Here is a 19,684-nt window from a genome sequence, read left to right as displayed (position 1 = left end):
TGGAAGCGGGCAGTTTAATACATCAAAAGCATGAAGATCTTCCTTTTATAGTCCCCGAAAACCAAGTGCAAAACTGGCAAGAGGAACCAATATTCTTAAGGTATTCACAACCACAGCCACCACTTCTGCTTGGCCTTTTGTAGTTTCTGAGTGTCCAGTAAGTAACAGGCAGTAAAAATAAGTTGCCTCATTTCTAGAATTTATATACAGTGGTACCTCGGGTTAAGTACTTAAGTTGTTCCGGAGGTCCGTTCTTAACCTGAAACTGTTCTTAACTTGAAGCACCACTTTAGCTAATGGGGCCTCCCGCTGCCGCTGCGCCACCAGAGCACAATTTCTGTTCTCATCCTGAAGCAAAGTTCTTAACCCGAGGTGATATTTCTGGGTTAGTGGAGTCTGTAACCTGAAGTCTGTAACACTGTACCTGAGTGGTACCTCGGGTATGTAACCCGAGGTACCACTGTACAGTATTTCAAATTCTCCGTACAGTATTTGAAGCAGTAACTAATCTATTAAAATTCAAAGGTCATTGCTAGAGCACAACCATTCATAAATTGTAAATGTTACACATCAAATCATAGAATTGTAGAGTTGGAAGGGATCCCAAAGGCCATCTAGTCCAGCCCCCTGCAATTCAGGAATCTCAAATAAGCATCCAAGTCAGACAGCCACCCAACCTCTGCTTAAAACCTCTTGGGAAGGAGAATCCGCCACCTTCCAAGGGAGTCTGTTCCACTGCTTAACAACTCTTGCCATCAGAAAATTATTCCTGATGTCAGAATCTCCTTTCTTGTAACTTGAATCACATGTAGATAAACCTGTGTGCCTGGGAAATTATCTGTGAGTTAGCACCAGGCATTTGAAGGTCAGTTAAAGCACCCTCCCCACCCCACGAAATCCTAGGAACTGTTTCTCTGTGGACTTGGCTATACAGCTACAAATAAAATGTTTTAAGTTGTAAAGTGCAATATATAAATGTGACACTAGATGGTGATGGTGAGCTATGGCAAATTCAATATATTTTTCAAAACTTTTTTTTAAAAAAAGCATTTTCACAGCGTTTTTTTATATGTTTGTAGATTCCACCTGTGAGTGGTAAACTACAGCTCCTGCTGTAGTTCTTGAGGGGGCAGAGTGATATGTTGTAAATGTGCTTTTAGCGTATGCAGCCTTAGTTGATCCCAAAGTGTTGGTGTTGTGAAAGAAATTCATAAAGTGCAGGCTCCAGACTCACAATTTCAGCATTCAGGTGCAGTTAAATGAAGGCATAAAATGAAATTATTAGTTTTACATGTTATTTCTTTTGTTCCAGTCATTAACTCTGTGTGGTTCACAAACTGTGGCTTGAGGAAGGTTCCTTAGAAATCTTAGGGTTTTCTGGGTTCATAGTATACGTCAGAACTGGGGAATCCATCACTTGCTTTCTGTTGCTGGATGCTAACATCCATCAATATGGTCAGGGATGAAAGCAGCTATAGCAGGCATAGGCAAACTCGGCCCTCCAGATATTTTGGGACTACAACTCCCACCATCCCTAGCTAACAGGACCAGTGGTCAGGGATGATGGGAGTTGTAGTCCCAAACCATCCGGAGGACCGAGTTTGCCTATGCCTGAGCTATAGCCTCACAACATCACAAGGGCCATAGGATTATCATCCTTGGTATAAGGAATCCCAAGCCATTTCCCCCTTTTAACACAGCTCTTCAAACCCCTTCTATCTGCTTAAGGAGCACAGTGATCTGCAGGGGCCATTTTGTGTTGATTAGTGAATTGGTGTTCTTGCCTTTCAATACTGGCTCTGGCCTGGTGGAATGCTCTGTTTCATGAGACCAGGGCCCTGTAGGATCTGATTTCTTTCCGCACGGCCTGTAAGACAGAGTTGTTCCGCCTGGCCTTTGGCTTGGAATCAATTTGATTCCCCCTCTCTTTCTTTTTTCCTTTTTCCTCCTATGATGAGGCTGCATTTTAATGTTTTAATGTTGTATTTTAATCTTGTTTTTTAAGTTGTATTTCAATCAACTTGTTTTATTATTGGTTGTTAGCCGCCCTGAGCCTGGTCTTGGCTGAGGAGGGCAGGGTATAAATTAAATTTATTATTATTATTATTATTATTATTATTATTATTAACCTCCAGACTGTCGTTATTTTGCAGAAGGGATTCAAACTTTAGGTTTATGAAATTCAAGTAGAGTAATGTGCTTTGTCATCATAGCACGACAAATCCAGTCTAAAAGACCCAGACTTTTGTGGTTAGGAATGTGATGGTGAAATACACCGAAATGACAGGTAAACACCCAACAAGCAAATCGGAATGAGTGCAGGGTAAATGCTTGTTGTTGTACAACCGGCCCATAAACCAATGAGAACCAATGCTCAATAAAGACCTCACAGAGTGGTGCAAGCTTTGTGCAAGTGAATCAGAATGAAAACTGAATAAACAAGTTTTATCATGGAAGAGCACTTACGACATGGAGTCGGATTAAATTTTGGGCTCTTTCTATTAATTCCATGACTGTACTTTGTCAGTTGGGTATTAAAATGTTGCCTGTAAAATGATGAGAGATTTGCACAGACTTAGTCTTGCCTATATTATTAGTTGCAAGCAACAATGCCAGCTCTGAGCTATTACACCTTCCTTAAGGCGATTCATTCCCCACAGCGCTTTCCTAAATGTTATCTCAATCAATAAGGAAGCAATTAAAGCCACCAATGTTTTGGATGTTTTACAAGCCTCTCTGAGTTCTCTAGCCATTTCCTGGTGAACTTTCAAGCAGTCTTGGGGTTAAAAACAAGGATCATTAAGTCTCTTTTCTTGTCCTTAATCACTGGATTAGCTCTTTGTTGTATCAGCTGCAAAGCTTCACTCCTTTCAAGTCCTTCGCAAGTTTCCCTTCCTTAATTCAGAAAAAAAGAAGTAAAGAGGTTCAGGAAGGGTGTGTGGAAAGTGCCATTATGCGGTTGGTCAGAAAACACATGAGGAGTGCACAGGGGATGAGCATGGAAGCTCTGACACCTCTCTGTCATTGTACCCATTACCCTTAACTTGGAAGTGGGGAGCTGACTGCAGGGGGCAGCCTCCAGTATCTGTGGAGGCTCCCTATGCTTTTGAGAACAATGGAAAATCAGAGTTCTAAAATGTGCAGGGACCTTCCACAGTCACCCTCCACAAGTTGAGGATAATAGGAATTATGGGGGGAGGGGAGCAGAGATAGCACATTGCCTCCCCCTGGTTTCCCATTCCCCTTCTGAACGCTGCATTGTAATGTCCTGCATAGGGCTTAGATGACGCTGGAATTTGCTGTATCTTGGTGGAATCAGGGGTTTCCTGTAGCTGTTCCTGTTTAAAAGAGACAATGAAATTTCTGTCCAACTTCCTGGCTGGTGTGGTCTCCAAGCTTTCTATGATAAATAGGTCCTAAAATGCCATACTCTCCAAGTGTCCCAATTTCCCAGGGACAGTCCTGGTACTATGAAAGCCATCCCGGCTTCTAATTTGATCTCACAGTGTCCCTATTTCCTCTTCCAGAGCCACCGCTGCTAAGCTCAGAGAGGAGTGTGTGCCAGTGCTTCTGTGCCTCTCCATGGCCAGTGATGTGGGCCTCCTCCCTTGGGCAGCTTGTAGTGGCTGCTGGAGAGTGGGCAAGGAGTAAGGAAGGCTGCAACTGCCAAGGCCCAGCTGCCAAGGCCCTGTGGATGCACTGATTCTGAGGGGCAGGTAGATGGCAGGCCTCCCTGGATGAGAAGCAAGATGGAGCAGAGCAGAGTGCAAGGAGTCTTGGAGTTGTTTGTTTGCTTGCTTGCTTGCTTGTTTTAAAATGCTTTGTGCATCCATGTCTAACCATGCCTGTTTGTTGTGTGTTTTTCTTTTTGTCAGAAAAGAATAAAAAATAAAATTGGAATTAAGGGATGGTGGAGGGTGTGTGTGCTGTGTCCCATTGCTGTAGTGTTGGTGGCACTCAGCCTTCTTCTGATAGGAAATGCTGGGGGGGTTACAAAAACTGGGGGGGGTCAGTTGTGTGGGGAGGGGAGTGAGAAATGTCCCTACTTTCATCTGAGGAATGTTGGAGGGTATGAAATGCTAGAATAAAATTTGACACCTTGCCATTTGGGCTTGTACTTATTAAATTTCCCTATCACAAAACCAACCCCTGAAACCTATATGTGTTGATGTTGGGCTGGTTTTGTTATGAGAGAGGGAAATATTCAGTTATACCCATTTTCCTGGATTCAGATGTCAAACAGCAAAGGGCAATCCTACAAAAATACAAGGACTGGTATGATATGACCATGATGCGGCAAGTATACCTAAGGAACTACAGAAATTGCTTGGAATCTGGCAAGAAATGTGGACTGTTCTTCGATTTATTCTTCTGTATGTGTCTGAATATTGCTGGATGGATTTCCAGGAGACTCTCCGCTATGGCTGGCACAGGGCAGTTTAAACTAAAAAGTGACTCCCAGGGAGCAATATGGTCATGTACATGGTACTTTAAGAGTGCATGCAACAACATTCCAAACCTGGAGAAAATATACTGGCTTATAATCTTCTAGTATATTTCTCCCATATTCCCTCTTGGGGTCTTTCCTCTGGCTAGTAGCTATACAGCTGTGCTCCACACTGTTGGAAAAGAACAAAAGCCTCATGAAAAGCTTCTCAGTACCTGTTTGTTCCAAATTAAGTAAAGGAGATTTTGCCCATCAATAGGCAAAAAGTACAAGGTGGCCAATGTTGCATTGGGTAGTACTGTTCAAGAAACACAAACTAAAACCCTCCTTGCTCTCCTGGAATTAGCCACATGAAGCCTAGCTAAAATCAATTATCAATATGTCATTTCAATGATTATATTAGTGAATAATGAATGCATTGCACAAGAAGCACAATTTGTGGAGTGTGTTTTTCTGGCTATGTTCAATTCTGTGGATTTCTCTGCTTAAACCATGAAACATCAATGCTGAGCCTGAAGGACTGCATCACACAGCAATAGTGAGACTATTGTGTGGCAGTCACGAAACCACAAATAGGCATTAGCAATGTTTGCAAGATGGCATGATGACACTCTAGGCCAAGAATGTCAAAGCAGCTGGCCATTTTGGAGCAATTGCATTTGTGATAAGAGGGAGGCATCTCTGGTAACTCAACACTAGAGTGGAAAAGCTGATCAATATTTAGACAAACAATGACAATAATCTTCTGAAGGGGGGTCACGTAAAAATGGTTATTTAGTTCTGGCAATTAGTTTGAGTGCCAGTCAGATGATTCAGCTGGGAAAACCTGGACTGTGACCTTTCTGAGGCTTTAAAGTGTGATGGCGCTGTCATTTTTTATGGAAAAGCCATGCATAATGAATGAGAGCAAATGCTAACCTTTTAATAAGTAAATGGTTGAGGAAGGCATGTTTTGAAAACGGCCAAAAATGGTCCATATTAAGTATGCATGACTGGTGCTTGGAAGAAAAAGTGATAGAAGTTCCTCCAGCCATCATCTGTCCAGTTCAAAATGATAAGAGGTCTATGTATATGCAGGAAAGGCATTTATATTGGCATGTTGGTCAGTGTTTATACAAAAGTTCATTGCAGTGCTTATCCAGACACCCTTGACCTGGCTGCATGCTCTATATGATGCACATGAAGACACACCTTCCCATCTTGGGGCACCAGTTGTTTGAGACGGGAGGCAATCAGTTCATGGCATGAAATTGCAGATTTTCGGAATGGGAGTGATTCAGAAATGACCCCCCCACACACACAGCTTGGAAATTAATGGCATGAACCCAAATCACTCTGAATTGCAGTTCAGCTCATGAATAATTTTGGCTTTTTCTGAGCTGTGCTCACCAAGGCCCTTTTCCTCTCTCATGGGTTGACCTTTTTGCGATCAATGCAGCAGCAACAAAGGGCTGCATAGGAGAAGGTTGCTTAAATCTGAAAGCCTTATACAGTGGTACCTTGGGTTACATATGCTTCAGGTTACAGACTCTACTAACCCAGAAATAGTACCTCGGGTTAAGAACTTTGCTTCTTCAGGATGAGAACAGAAATCGTGTGGCAGCGGTGCGGCAGCAGCAGGAGGCCCCATTAGCTAAAGTGGTGCTTCAGGATAAGAAAAGTTTCAGGTTAAGAACGGACCTCTGGAACGAATTAAGTTCTTAACCAGAGGTACCACTGTAGTTCAGTTAGTGGCTCAAACATAATAGGAAATGTAAGATGCCAGGACTACTGGGACCTTGAACATGGAGACCTCGATAAACTACCATTCCCAGGCGTCTTCAAGTTGAACATCTCTTGTTTGAGGCCCAAGGAGTAGTCATCTCTTTCACACAGGTCTTGCCTGTCTATGAGGTGGACTAAATCAGTCACCTCAGGCAGAGGAATCCCATGGGGCATCACCAAGGTCATGCAGCAGCAGCAGCTTCGAGAAAGATCTTACAAAGATCTAAAGAGTGTCATGTGATCGCTTGAGATCTCACCAGAGACCCCAGTAAGCAAGGCTTCGGCAGCAGGGGTGGGAAAGCAGAACTTTCCCATTTCAGGTGGTGAAATGGGATCAGCCAACCCTGCTTTGACACCCTTAACACATCTGCCGAAAAGGTATCTTTGGTAAACAGGAAGGTGACAAAATGACTGGGACAGGGGGACTGGCAATAGGGAAAGTTTGGGGCAGTAGAGGGCTGACAGGGCCTAGAATTGCTTGATGAAGTTTAGAAAGAATGAAAACACAGTCCAAATCAACAAGGGATGAAGGGCTGTAGTTCAAGGACATGGGTGATAAACTTATAACCCCAAATAATTAAGGCATATGCTTAATATTAGTAGTGCCTCTGTTGATTGACTTGTATAAAATCTGGAACAAAGCACCACCTTTTGGAAATTCTCCCCAGATGTCAATTCCACCTTTGAATGTCCAGAAAAATCTGGACATATGGCAGCCTTATTTTAGGTATGGAAAAATCAATAGACAGTGCTAAGTTAATTCCAAATGCACCAGTTAATTACATTAAAACTATTCATCAAAAATTCTCTCCGTTCCATTTAGCTTTTATATATTCTTATTGTGAGATGATAGATGGTAGATAGATGATAGATAGATAGATAGATAGATAGATAGATAGATAGATAGATGATAGATAGATAGATAGATAGATAGATGATAGATAGATAGATAGCAATGATATGACACGTTAAAACCTCAGTCATGCAAACTGTATGACTGAGGTAAGATGCCCATCAGTTTAAGTCAAGATATTAGTGGTACTATGAGTGTTTTGCAAAGTATTACAAAAAGGCTAATCTGTGAATTATTATATTAGAGCTATTCCTTCAAAAGCCTGTTGAAAAGAAGCTGGATACACAGAGTATTTGTGTGTGGAAATGGATGGAAGCAGGTATATGAATTTTGGGGAAGCATGAATGTACCTGGATGTGAGAGTAACACCTACACTTTTAAAAATGTGTCCCAGAAATGCATGTCTTTCCTAACAGTAGAAACCAGGGAAGAACTGTAGCTTAGTGGTAGAGCATCTGCTTCCCATGCAAAAAGTCCCAGGTTCAATTCCTGGTGTCCTCAGAGTACAGCTGGGAATAATTCCTTCTTGAAACCCTGGAGAAAGGCCCTGTCAGCCACTATAGGTAATACAGTGGTGCCTCTGGTTACGAACTTAATTCGTTCCAGAGGTCCGTTCTTAACCTGAAACCATTCTTAACCTGAGGTACCGCTTTAGCTAATGGGGCCTCCTGCTGCCGCCGCGCGATTTCTGTTCTCATCCTGAGGTAAAGTTCTTAACCCGAGGTACTGCTTCTGGGTTAGTGGAGTCTGTAACCCAAAGTGTTTGTAACCTGCAGTACCACTGTACCAAGCTATATGGACTCAGTATAGTCTGATTCAGTATAATGTAGCTTCCTACGTACAGTATTTCAACATTTTAAATATGTAGTCACTGTGAATTGTAAAAATGGTGTCTGAAAGGAAAACCTTGGTTCTCCATGTCTAGCAAGTGGTTGTTCTCTTAATACTGGGAAGCAAGATACTGGAGCAGCTATCCTGCTCAAGCACTTGAAGGGAGGATAAAGCACTTACTGAAATTGAGGGCAAAGGTTGGGGAAAGGGCTTCCATTTCCCCACTGCACATGCTCACTGCAGCTTCCCGGAGAGCTTGCACATTTTTACATGACAAGGGGGAAACAGGTGCACAGCTCCGGCGTAGCTGTGCAGCTACTTTGAGGTGGCAGCTCCACCTCCTTCGCCTTATTTACAGAGCAACCATATGCTAGATCTAAAAGGAGCAACCATTCAAAAAATGACCCTGCTGCTGGAGGGGAGTTGGGAGAGCAGCGGCTGATGCTAACAGGAGCAATGTGGCAGCTGCTGTGCATAAAAGTGATGGGGCCGAGGGGCTGCTGGGCTCACCATGAAGTCGAGCGGGGGTGCTGCATCCGACCTGGAGGAACTGGAGAGCGGCAGCAGCGAGAGCAGCTCCGGAAAATCCTTGACTTCCACCGGAGCCCAAGGGAAGCGCAAGCGGAAGAGCCCTCGGCTGAGCGGGCTGAGCAAGCAGAGGCAAGCTGCCAATGCCCGGGAGAGGGACCGAACCCACAGCGTGAACACAGCCTTCAGCACCCTCCGCACCCTCATCCCAACCGAGCCCGCAGACCGCAAGCTGTCCAAGATAGAGACCTTGCGCCTGGCCTCCAGCTACATCTCCCACCTGGCTAACATGCTGCTCCTACAGCAGCAGCAGCCACCGCAACAGAGCGAGAGCTTGGGGGAGGAACAGCTGCCTTCGAGGCAGCCCTGCTTGCAATACCAGCCTCTCCTGCAGGGCGGCAGCACAGCAACAGCACCAAGACCAATCTGTACCTTCTGCCTGAGCAACCAGAGGAAGCTGGTAAGGCTGGCATCTAGCACTCAGTAACACCCCACCCCACCCCACACACGTATACACCGCAAGCTGTGGCCTGCACGGATTGGGGTTGTTTTCAGCAGAGGTGTAGCAAGGGAGAATTTTGCAGGAAGGTGAGCCTCTGCTCTGGTCATCGGCTTTAAAGCCTGCACCTGAACTGGCATCAAATTGAGGAACGTATCAGAAAGGTGAACTAGAGCTTTCGTTAACTCAGTGTGTCCAGTTGGGGAACCAAAATATGTACAGAACAGACAATCCTTGTCTGAAACTGTTAGGGCACCATGTGTGTGTGCGCGCGCACTCCTTTTTAAAGCATGTTCCTTACAAAAACTCACTCCCTTCATGTGAGCATTGCTTGAATAAATGTGCAAAAGCTGCAGTTTGCTTTGTGTTGTAGCTGGGGAAAATAATTTGCATTTCCCTCTTATTTTGGGGATTTGCATCATCACCTGCCAAGTGCAACATCCTGTTTACATTTGGGGCCTTTGTGTGTTTTCCTTTTATTTTGTTCCATACTGTATGAAGATTTTTCTCTTTCTCTTCCTCAATAGAATATTTTTTAAAAAAAGAATATTCCCCCCCTTTCTTTTAGCTTCATTGTGCCTGGTCTATTTTATAGCTTGCACTGAAAAGAATTTATATACATAAATTTCATATTTCATAACTGAGACTGTCAGTGTTTGAAATGTTCAGGCGTTTAAACCCCAACCAACCATGAAGTGCACAGGTGAAGCTTATCTCTGCTTTGGTGGCTAGGACCTTTTATATTAACAGGTAAAATTTGGGTGAGATGGCCACTGACAACTGAACTGAAATAAAACTTTAATGTATGGTTTATGTGCACTGCCTCGTTATAATGGATGCCTTTATTCTATTTGCAGCACAGAGAAAGGGAGAAACATTTGTCTCTTTAAAAGCATTGTGGACATTGATTCAGAAGAGAAGCTTGCACAAATACCGGACTGGTTATAGAACAGTTGTAGGTAACCCCTCTCTCTCTCTCTCTCTCTCTCTCTCTCTCTCTCTCTCTCTGCCACTTATATCATAATGTTTACATTGAAATCATGCAATTACATAAAAAAGGGAAAGGGGGGGAGGACTAACCCTGATCTGCACTTTGTTTTCCATTGCCAGAGGCTTATTCAAAGGGGATTTTTGCAGTTGAAACTGAACACGGTGGGGAAAGTTGCACCTGGCGTGGCAGCTATTTTCGTGCAAGAAATGCTAAACCTAAGCAGCCAAGCCCTGATACTGATGCCTCCTAGACCTATGTCACATGATGGAACTTGAGCTGTCAAACACCCGGTGTCTCCTCTTAATGGGAGACTCTCATAATGCACCAGGCTCACAGCCTCTAGCTACCATTGGATGGCTAAGCCATGTCACACCGCCCTCTCTCTTTTTCAGCCAAAACCTCATTGGCCTCTGCTAGCAGATGCAAGGATTTCCACTAAAATTGCGCATTAAAGGATCATACACAAATTACAGGAGAAGCACGTACCCAAGGGCTAGAGCGGTTGTACCCATTTTGGTTCTTGATCAACACAGTGTGGTTCCTCTTGTCAGTCCGTGGGCCAGACAAGAAGAAATTAATTGCATTTAGCATATTATGTTTTTATTCTAAAAAAAAAAATAGTAGCTGTGAGGAAGATCAGGAGAGAACTGACATTTCCCCCCTCTGCTCTACCATCCTGGTGAAAATACACCACCATGATCACACACTGCTTTTACTTTCAAAGTAAAACAAAACCCATTAAATGCTTATGTCCATTTAATGTACCATTCAGTTTTTCCCCACCCCAGACAGTCACAGGGGGAAAGGGCAGGAATTTCCTCTGTCCAGTCAAGATTTGCTCAAAATGAATCAAAATAACATCCATCCTGTGTCTCTCAATCATAGTCAGTCCAGGGCCAGGTGGTTTTTTGCTGTGTGTGAGGAAGACAATGTAGTGTAGCGACAAGTAAAACCCTGTTGTGCTACAACCGCTTGCTTCTCCTCTCTCACAAGGTAGCTTAAGCATGTCTATTTTATCGTCTCTCTACTGCAGATGCTGAGGGAAGCCGTCATGTAACTTTGTACCCATGGTACTGAAACGAGCAAAGCACCCCGATGTCAGCTTCAGAACAAACCCATCTTTGGCCATGTGAACCTAGCCACAGACTTGCACCACAGCTCTGCTGTCAAATCAGCTTAGCCAAATGGCTCTGGAGGGAGATGCAGCCAAACTGAGAGGAGGTTCTCCACTTAGGCCTGAAACTTGAGAAGGGCTGTCGAGTGACTCAGGCCAATTCTTGAAACAGTGTGGGATCTTTCTAAATTTGTTCATCATTGAAGTGTGGAGCAGGGAAAGTTCCCAAGGGCCCTCTAAATTTATCTGCTCTCCTTGGTTACTCGCAAGTTGTGCCTGTACATTATCACTGGTGCTACAGTATCTGACTGCTGGTCGTCATGTAAGCCTGCAATCTTTATTTTGAATTAAGCTGAGCAAGTTTTGGGAGGGTTTTTAAGCCACTTTTCCAAACACGGGCAGAATAATAAAGCAAAACAACATTAGTTCACAGTAGAGGGGTTTCTAAAATGGTCAGACAAAGCTTTCGTTAAGTAGACATATACATTGTTTAGAGCGGTGTGTGAAAACATTTTCGCAATGTGGTATGTCACCGTAACATATGGCCTCATCTTTCATATCTAAAAGTAATTAATCCTACTCAGCTGGGGTGCTCGCTAGGTGACCTTGGGCCAGTCACTATTTCTCAGTTTAACCCACCTCACAGGGTTGTTGTGAGAATAAACTGGGGATTGGAGGAGAACCCGTAGGTCACCCTGAGCATCTTGGAGGAAAGTTGGGTTATAAATGTAATAAATAAATAAACAAACAAATAAATACAAAAATCAGGAAAAAGAAATAAATTGGGAAAATCAGTCGAGATTAATGATGCTCCAATAATGATTCCTCAGCATTCCAAAATAATAATAATAATACGTATATATTAATCCCTGAGTTAAGCCACATGAAAGTAATGCTCTGTGGCCTACATTTCACAATGTAGATGAATGTTTAATTCTCTTAGCCAGGCATTCCCAAACTTGTCTCTCCAGCTGTTTTGGGACTACAATTCCCATCATCGCTGACCACTGGTCCTGTTAGCTAAGGATGATGGGAGTTGTAGTCCCAAAACAGCTGCAGGGCCGAGTTTGGGGGTGCCTGCTCTTAGCTATCACAAACCCTTCATCATAAATTTTGCTTATAGTCAAGGAAGAATATAGAGCAGGTTGGTTTAACCCTAAGTAAACCTCTCCCCTTCGGTGAAGCAACTTTTGTGGTCCTACTCACAACCATCCAAATTTCTGTGGCTTTTCCTGACAGGAAGCTTAAATACAGCTACCAGTTTTGGAGACAAAATGAACCAGCATGTCAGAGTGTATTTTTTTTTATTAAAAAACCTACTAAGCTAGGGTATGTTGATAGGCAGTTTGAAAGAATATGAAACACATTCCACTTCTTCCTCACAGTCTGGGGGTCAGTGCCTTGTTTTGATGGCCATTTCCCCCCTTGTGCCCATGACAGCTCCTTGCTCATAATAAGTCAACTTTCATATTTCCCTTAAGCGGACTTGGGGATTTTGCACACCTCTGACAAAGCTACACAGCTCAGACTGAGTAGAGGTGGCCTGCATGCAGTTAACAAGCCTCATGCTGACCCATTTATAACAAAGTGGTCATCATTGGCACAAGAAAAGCGTCAGCCATCAGGTCCTATTTAGTGACTGGTTCATATGAATTTTGTTCACATTTTGGGCATACATCCCTCCTTCATTTTCTATTGCACTCCTGTAATTTTCAAAATGTTACATGCACTTTTAATAATTATCTTTCAATTGCTTTGGAAAGAATAATCATATTCTAAAGGAGGACCGGATTATGACCCTTTGTCAATTCTAAAGAAAACAGGTGTTCCAAACAGGCCAATTTCCCCACTATTCTGTTGCAATGGTTGGGGGGAAATGCCCTTGCTGAATGTTTTCTATTTTAGAGCTCTTAAAGGGACATAAGGGCTTTCTCCTTCTTAGAAGCTGATGCCCATGCTACTTAATTTTTTAAAAGTCTTTTACAATTGGAATAAATATAGTCTGGTGTTCTTATATATTTTTTTACCAGAAACAGTAGACTATTCCATTACAGTACACTTCATCTGCACTATCCTTTCATAAACAGGTAAATAGCATCTGAATTATAAGTACTCCCCCCCCATATAGATAGATAGATAATAGATAGATAGATGATAGATAGATAGATAGATAGATAGATAGAGATAGAGATAGATGATGATAGATAGATAGATAGATAGATAGATAGATATAGATAGATAGAGATAGATGATGATAGATATAGATATAGATAGATGATAGATAGATAGATAGATAGATAGATAGATAGATAGATAGATGATAGAGATAGAGATAAATAAATAGATGTAGATAGATAGATATAGATAGATAGATGATATATTAAGCTCATCCGCCCAGACTTTTTGATTCCCCCCCTTTAATTATACATAAAATGTCATATCTATATATGTGCAGTCCAGGTTTCCTTAAGTAACCAGCACATGAGCAGGGACCTAGAACTATGCATATAACTGTACAAAAATACTTAGCCATCATGAAATTATGCTGCAGAAATATCGTCCCGTATGGGACTTGAGTCCTTGAAATGCATGATGGACATACATTTTGCAAATAATTTCGCTTTAAGAAAAAGCACAAGCAGCCCGGATGCTCAATGGAAGAGACAATCCAATATGGGCAAAGCTCGATTGGAACAGAACAGTCAAATTCTGTTAAAATGAAGTCGTCCTCTGTCCTTAATCCTAATATTTAAATAGCTCCTCCTGAACATTTGGGTAGTTTTACAGTTCTTTCTACTGGGCCCCTGCATGAATATTTATGCTGATAACTACTAACAGAAGTTAAGCGTTTGGTTTGTGAGATCATGAAAGTCAGCAATCAAATGAATATGACTCAATATCCTACAGTGTATAGTGAGGCAAGACTTTAATCTTCAAGTTGTTCTAGCTAAGGCTCCCGAGTCCATAAGCAGCTATGCTTCTGATGCTTCCCCACACCAAGGCCTCTCCAGGCAGCTGAGGGATGCAGCCAACCCGAAGCAGACCTAAAGTGCATCGCAAGCGCATGAACTTGTTGTTAAGCAGCCATTTACCTTCTGCCAAGGTTGTTGCCACTTTGCATTGGCAAGACTGCATCTGCTTCACACCCACAACTCCAGGATCCTTTACACTTTTGGGATTTGGGGCTCTTTCAATGTTATTTTGGTGATAACTGGCCACCTACAGTTGGTTACAGCAATTTAGAGGTCAGGGTTTCCAAATACTAACCATGAGACTCTGTCTCCACCATTGGATCTCTGAATTTGCAGTTCACTACCCCACACACTAACCTTGTAGCTGTGTCCCTATACGTGTGCACATACTATGCTGTCATAGTTTATGCATTTTTTTAACCATATGGGTAGAGAGAAGAAGTGACTACCATTTATCTGCTGTAAGCCAACTGCTGGTTCTGGACATGCAGGCTCCAACACACAGCTGGAACTCCCTCACCTGCATAATAAACCCCACTGTCATGAAGAGGGGCTGTACAAAAGGGTATTCTTTGGAGCAGAATATCCAGACAGACTATGCTGTAAAATGTTTCAGTTCAATTGGGTGCTATCTCTTGAATTTACACTTTTAAGATGCCTTGTATAGATCTATGAAAATAGAAGTGGAAAGCCTAGTTCTCTTGAAAATGTACATAACAAAGTATGCTTTATATTGATGTTGCTTAATGTGCTAATTTTCAAATCCAAGCATCTCTGTTTATTCAATGTACGGCTGCTATGTAAAGGCAGTTAATGTCATTCTAAAGCACACCAGGGCCGGTTAAATCAGAATGCTCAGGAATAAAATCTTACTGTGGTATCCTAGGCATTACTCAGCCTTCCAGTTTACAACTTGTGTGGCAACATGGAATGTCATGCAAGCCAAGGGCACAGAATTCCATGCAGGAGGTGGTAGGTCTTGCCATTCCTCCTCAGCAATCTGCTTGGTTTCTGTGCTGGGTTGGAGGACAAGGTACCTATTCATCAGCTCTGTCCTTCCTCTTCCAGCCTGTCCAGAACCCTGCATTCCCATGCTGGCTTTGAAGTAAGAGGGCTGTATGTCTCCATCACCAGCATGGAAACATAGTGGAATAGCCTCTTGTCAGAGTTGTAAAAAATAAAATAAAATAAATATTGGCTACTAAACTTTGTAGGCTTATTCGCAAGGCTGATGCTACAGATAAGAGGAAAATCATTAACATATTTTTAACAAAAGCTTTTAAACATACTACCTAACTACTACTAATGGTTCAAAACGCCCATTTGTGCTCTTATAAGAACAGCCAGGGTATTTTTTTTTAAAAAAAATATATTATTACTGCCCTTTGGGCTGAACAGTAGTAACAATGCCTGCGTAAAAGAGACAAGTTTGTTTATAAAAGCCTGAAAATTTCTTCTAAAATAAAGTGTATTTTTGTAAGACAGATTTAACATTAAAATAATTCTAAACATACATTTTCCTCTGTATTTTTATTTTGCTGTTGAAAAAGATCTCTTAGATAAGACGCCCAAGCAATGGGCGGTGGTTGCTTATGCTAAAACATTGAGGAGTGGCTAGTGATGTAGCAGCTGTTTCTCATCTTCTACTCCTGATATTCAATAAATGAAGGGGGGAGGACCATATTTGCATGCACACCCAAAGAGTCAAACAGGTAGATATGTTTTTGGCAGAGAAAGGGAACCACTTGGGTAGCCTTCTGAGGGCTGCTTTAGGTCTAGAAGGAAAAAAGAGGTGAGGCAGAAGCAGCTTAGTCATGCTGGCCACATGACCCGGGGGGGGGGGGGAATGCAATATTTTTGTATACATTTTACATTTAAATCCCCCTTTAAAAGGTAAAGGTAAAGGACCCCTGACAGTTAAGTCCAGTCGCAAACGACTCTGGGGTTGCGGCGCTCATCTTGCTTTATAGGCCGTTTGTCTGCAGACAGTTTTTCTGAGTCATGTGGCCAGCATGACTAAGCCACTTCTGGCGAACCAGAGCAGTGCACCGAAACACCGTTTACCTTCCCGCCGGAGCGGTACCTATTTATCTGCTTGCACTTTGACGTGCTTTAGAACTGCCATTCAGAACATTTATTTCTAAGTTGAGAGACATCCATTTCCTTTACATGAAAACAAAAACAAAGCACTTTGATACATAATTAACATTTGCAAAGTTGAGTTTGCAAGAAAAGACAATTTCAAAAAGCTGATAGCTGGTATCCAAAGATTTTGCAACCCAAGCGAAACACACTTCACAGGTGCAACCTGTCCTTCTACACACAAACTGCAGCTCTCTGCAACACCTGAAAAACTTATCTGAAAGGTGCCCTTACCTAGTAGACCAAGGGTGGACAACCTGTGGTCTTCCCAGCATATTTGAGTCCAAATCCAATCAGCCCTGGCCAAGAAGCCAATGATCAGGGACAATGAGAGCTGTAGCCCATCAAAATCTGAAAAGGCTACAGGTTCTCCACTCCTGTACTGGGACTTGTTTTGATAGGGCATGAGAGGTGCAGGTGGGAAATAGAATTGGTTACCTCTCTCACAGCAGAATCTGCTCTCACAGCAGAATCCAAGCCACTGTTGCCTGTTAATGCATATTCTCTTGTTTACAAACCTGGCGACATATCCTTCAAGGCAACCAGCGACATCATTCATCCAAACGTATGCAGTAGTTATTGAACTTGTCGACCAAAGAGCAACCATGCCAAAAGAAGAACTTCGCCTGAGGAAAAGGCCAGGCAGCTGTCAGGTTTAGATGGGATCAGGCAGCTGGGACTCCTCCACCTGAAAGAGAGCTTTGTACTTTGAAGCTGAGCCTTCCTAGGAAAGAAACAATATGTTCAGAATGAAGAACAGCAAACTCAAATGGGCTTTCGGCCAATAAAAAAAACAAACCCAAAGGGTTTGAATAAGCAATGCATTATGAAATACGTTCCAGTCAGACAGGTGTGTTAGTGGCAACACGTATTGCCGATGAACATGAATACATCAGGGCAAATGTAAAAGTGCATTTGTGAAAAATGTGAAAGCAAAGTAAATCTAGAAGAAGAAGAAGAAGAAGAAGAAGAAGAAGAAGAAGAAGAAGAAGAAGAAGAAGGCGGCTACGTTGGCTAGAAGTGACACTAAATATACATGTGTCATTTAAAATAGCCAGCTTTTAAGCTTCCCTGTGCCTAATAATTTAATTGAAGTAACTCATATCAAATAGCACAGCATTCTGTGTTTCTTCACCAGCTGGTATCAGCCAATTACATGTGGCAGTGAAATGGTGATCATCATGGTGTCAGGACACATGAAAATACATTATATCTGACATTAATGTTATCTTATTCTTGTCCTTTCTAGGAGACCCAAACATCTACCTGGATATATCCTTAATCTGCTCATCTTCAAGCCACATTGCTGTGTTTCTCTTAGAGGAGAAATTAGTACATTTAGATCTGTGGAAATTAATCCACAAGTGGGGATCCATGAATGTTTCATGGTTGGTGGGGTGATTGGGTTCAAAGGACATCTGAGCTCTGGTGAGACACCATTGTTAAAACATCTGCACTGGCTGCAGGACCGTGCAGAGCTTGTCTGAGGCCTGGGGCAGGAGTCTTCTTAAGAGTAAAGTTATAAGCTCAAAGAAGAAAAAGCAGCCAGTCCCTGGCAGCACCCCACTCCACAGCAGGTTTAGCCCTCCAAGGCCCAGCTGACTGGGGGTCCATCTGCTACCAAGCCAAGTTCAAAGTCTTTGTATTAATTTACAACTTGGGTCCAAGTCACTTAGAGAGTGCCTGAACCCTTATATCCTAGCTCAGTCACTGGGATCATCTATCTGTAGGAGTGTTGCTGGTTGTGTCCCAGTGAGGCTCATGTGGCATCAGCACAAAACCAAGCTTTTAGTGTAATTGGTCTAGTCCTGTGGAATGTTCTTCCAGCAGGGATTTAGCAGGCGTCTTCAATATTGACTTTTAAATGTTTGCTGAAAACTTTCCTTTGCATCTAGGCTTATGCAGACAAGTGAGATTAAACACTTTTTGTAATAGTAAATTGGAAATCTGTTTAAATAAGAATAACCTGTGCTTTTTATTTTGCATATATAATGGTTGTAAACTGCTTTGATACTTTTAATGAAATTGCAGTATACACAGGGTGTGTGTGGGTGTGCGTGCGTGTGTATACACACCAGCTTATATTAGTTTTAAATACAACCCAGAAAAAAGTAATCACTTTAACTCTGGTTGATATAAATGAGGAAAATAAAACTCAACACCCCCACTGAACTCAGTCATATTTAGAGTTATAGAATTAGCATCCATTTATTTCCAGGTGCAACTATTTCTACCTCCCTCCATAACATATATGGATTGACAATGAAATGAATAGCAGGAGATAGTCGGACCATTTCCTTGCCAGAATATCAATTCAGCCTTCAGGCATTTGAGCTAAAATCTGTAGGCACCTAACAATTAACTCCAACTAGCACCTGCAGGACTCTTTAATTCCTCTACTTCACAGACAGAGCTTTCCAAAATGTGTGTCGCGACATGTTAGTGTGTCAGCTGAAATGTTGTAGGTGTGCCACGCAAACTCTACCTATGCTCCTCCCGTGGCTGGAAAGGGGTTAGTTTAACCTCTGTTTTGCTAGTAAAACTGAATTATTGCATTGAGAAATGATGCATAAGAAGTGTGACACCAACATGAAAAGTTTTGAAAGCTCTGTTAGGAAATATAGATGTCTAACCCATTAATTTGAGTACTATTCTGACATTTAAAAATGTGAATGGAAGTGAATATTAAATTTATTCACACTGAAAACTGAAATGCTGCTTTGTTACTTATGCATTACATGGAGGTCTTCTGGTTCCATACTCGGGGTCCTGATAATCTATTTTCTTTGGTTCTGTGCTTCTTAATATTGGGGTTATATGTTTGGTCTTTCTGAAAGGTCAGGCTCTAGTGGATTATAGCACCAAACTGGATATTGCTCAGAGATCTACACAGGTGTGACCCAGCAAAGGTCAGTAGTAGTCCAATACTTTGTTCAAGTCTGGAGAGTTATAAATAGAGGGTGAAAATATAGTTCTATATAAACAGGTGATGTGTGCTAGCCTTCTAAGGTCATTACAAACAGTCCAGAGAAGATTTGTGCCTGATTCAACCAAAAGCTAATCAATATATGAATAAAAGGAATCGAGAATTTCTGGATATTTGAACTTTACAAAAGTCCTGAACGATAATTTCCATTGGGAGCTCATATATTTAGTTCCTCTAAAAATTGCTTTGTGCTGTGATTCAATAAGTGTGTAGCTAAAGTTTTAATCAATTGTTGTCAAGGTTTCAACTGGGTAGCCTTACCTGAAAAATAAATCATGCTATTAAAAAAAATAAAATGCAGCACTTCAAATTATCACAGACGTATTCTAAAATTAAATTTCGTGTCAAGTCTTATAGATAACACTTTGTGTGAGATTATAAATTCAGGTTGCCAGGACAACATTTACGAAGGAAGAGTGCTCTGGGCCTGTAAAGATGCCTGAAGCAGGTTTATACCATCCCTTATTTGTAGCTGTTTGAGAAGGAAACTGCCTAAGCATTGTTCTAAGAAGATTAGCATCTGCATGAAGCAGACCGTCTGCTACTGATACACTTTC

General features: G+C 42.1%; 1 protein-coding gene and 3 long non-coding RNA genes across 5 annotated transcripts in view; 2 read left to right on the top strand and 2 right to left on the bottom strand.

Annotated features, from left to right (window-relative positions):
• Positions 1-15,514, top strand: part of LOC309380473 — a 33,800-nt gene extending 18,286 nt beyond the window's left edge. The window contains exon 2 of the long non-coding RNA XR_014172949.1: positions 13,488-15,514. This is a non-coding gene — a long non-coding RNA (uncharacterized lncRNA). The remainder of the gene's footprint in view (positions 1-13,487) is intronic.
• Positions 1-19,684, bottom strand: part of LOC309380397 — a 119,359-nt gene that overhangs the window by 95,735 nt on the left and 3,940 nt on the right. Inside the window, exon 2 of the long non-coding RNA XR_014172908.1 lies at positions 16,660-16,865. This is a non-coding gene — a long non-coding RNA (uncharacterized lncRNA). The remainder of the gene's footprint in view (positions 1-16,659; positions 16,866-19,684) is intronic.
• On the bottom strand, positions 2,162-8,528 carry LOC309378976. The gene is made up of 3 exons (XR_014172306.1): positions 8,406-8,528; positions 4,520-4,619; positions 2,162-2,895 (listed from the first exon to the last, which is right to left on the bottom strand). It is a non-coding gene; the product is annotated as an uncharacterized lncRNA (long non-coding RNA).
• LOC309378967 (transcription factor 15-like) lies at positions 8,276-11,521 on the top strand. 2 transcript variants are annotated; one of them, XM_081927666.1, is made up of 3 exons: positions 8,276-8,883; positions 9,780-9,877; positions 10,947-11,521. In XM_081927666.1, exons 1-2 carry the CDS (start codon positions 8,407-8,409, stop codon positions 9,810-9,812), a joined length of 510 nt encoding a protein of 169 aa, XP_081783792.1. In that variant the 5' UTR covers positions 8,276-8,406; the 3' UTR covers positions 9,813-9,877; positions 10,947-11,521. The 2 variants fall into 2 exon arrangements, with proteins under 2 accessions (XP_081783792.1, XP_081783793.1); XM_081927667.1 differs by having other exon boundaries at positions 9,780-9,881.

The sequence above is a fragment of the Podarcis melisellensis genome, assembly GCF_964234715.1.
Source record: "Podarcis melisellensis genome assembly, chromosome: 1".
Lineage (NCBI taxonomy): Eukaryota > Metazoa > Chordata > Lepidosauria > Squamata > Lacertidae > Podarcis > Podarcis melisellensis.
The sequence above is the reverse complement of the archived record's forward strand: the minus strand, read 5'-3'. Positions and strand labels throughout refer to the sequence as shown.

Coding starts and splice junctions, on each gene's coding strand:
- LOC309378967 (XM_081927666.1), top strand. CDS start 8,407: ATGAAGTCGAGCGGGGGTGCTGCATCCGACCTGGAGGAACTGGAGAGC. Junction 8,884..9,779: donor TGAGCAACCAGAGGAAGCTG/GTAAGGCTGGCA, acceptor TTCTATTTGCAG/CACAGAGAAAGGGAGAAACA.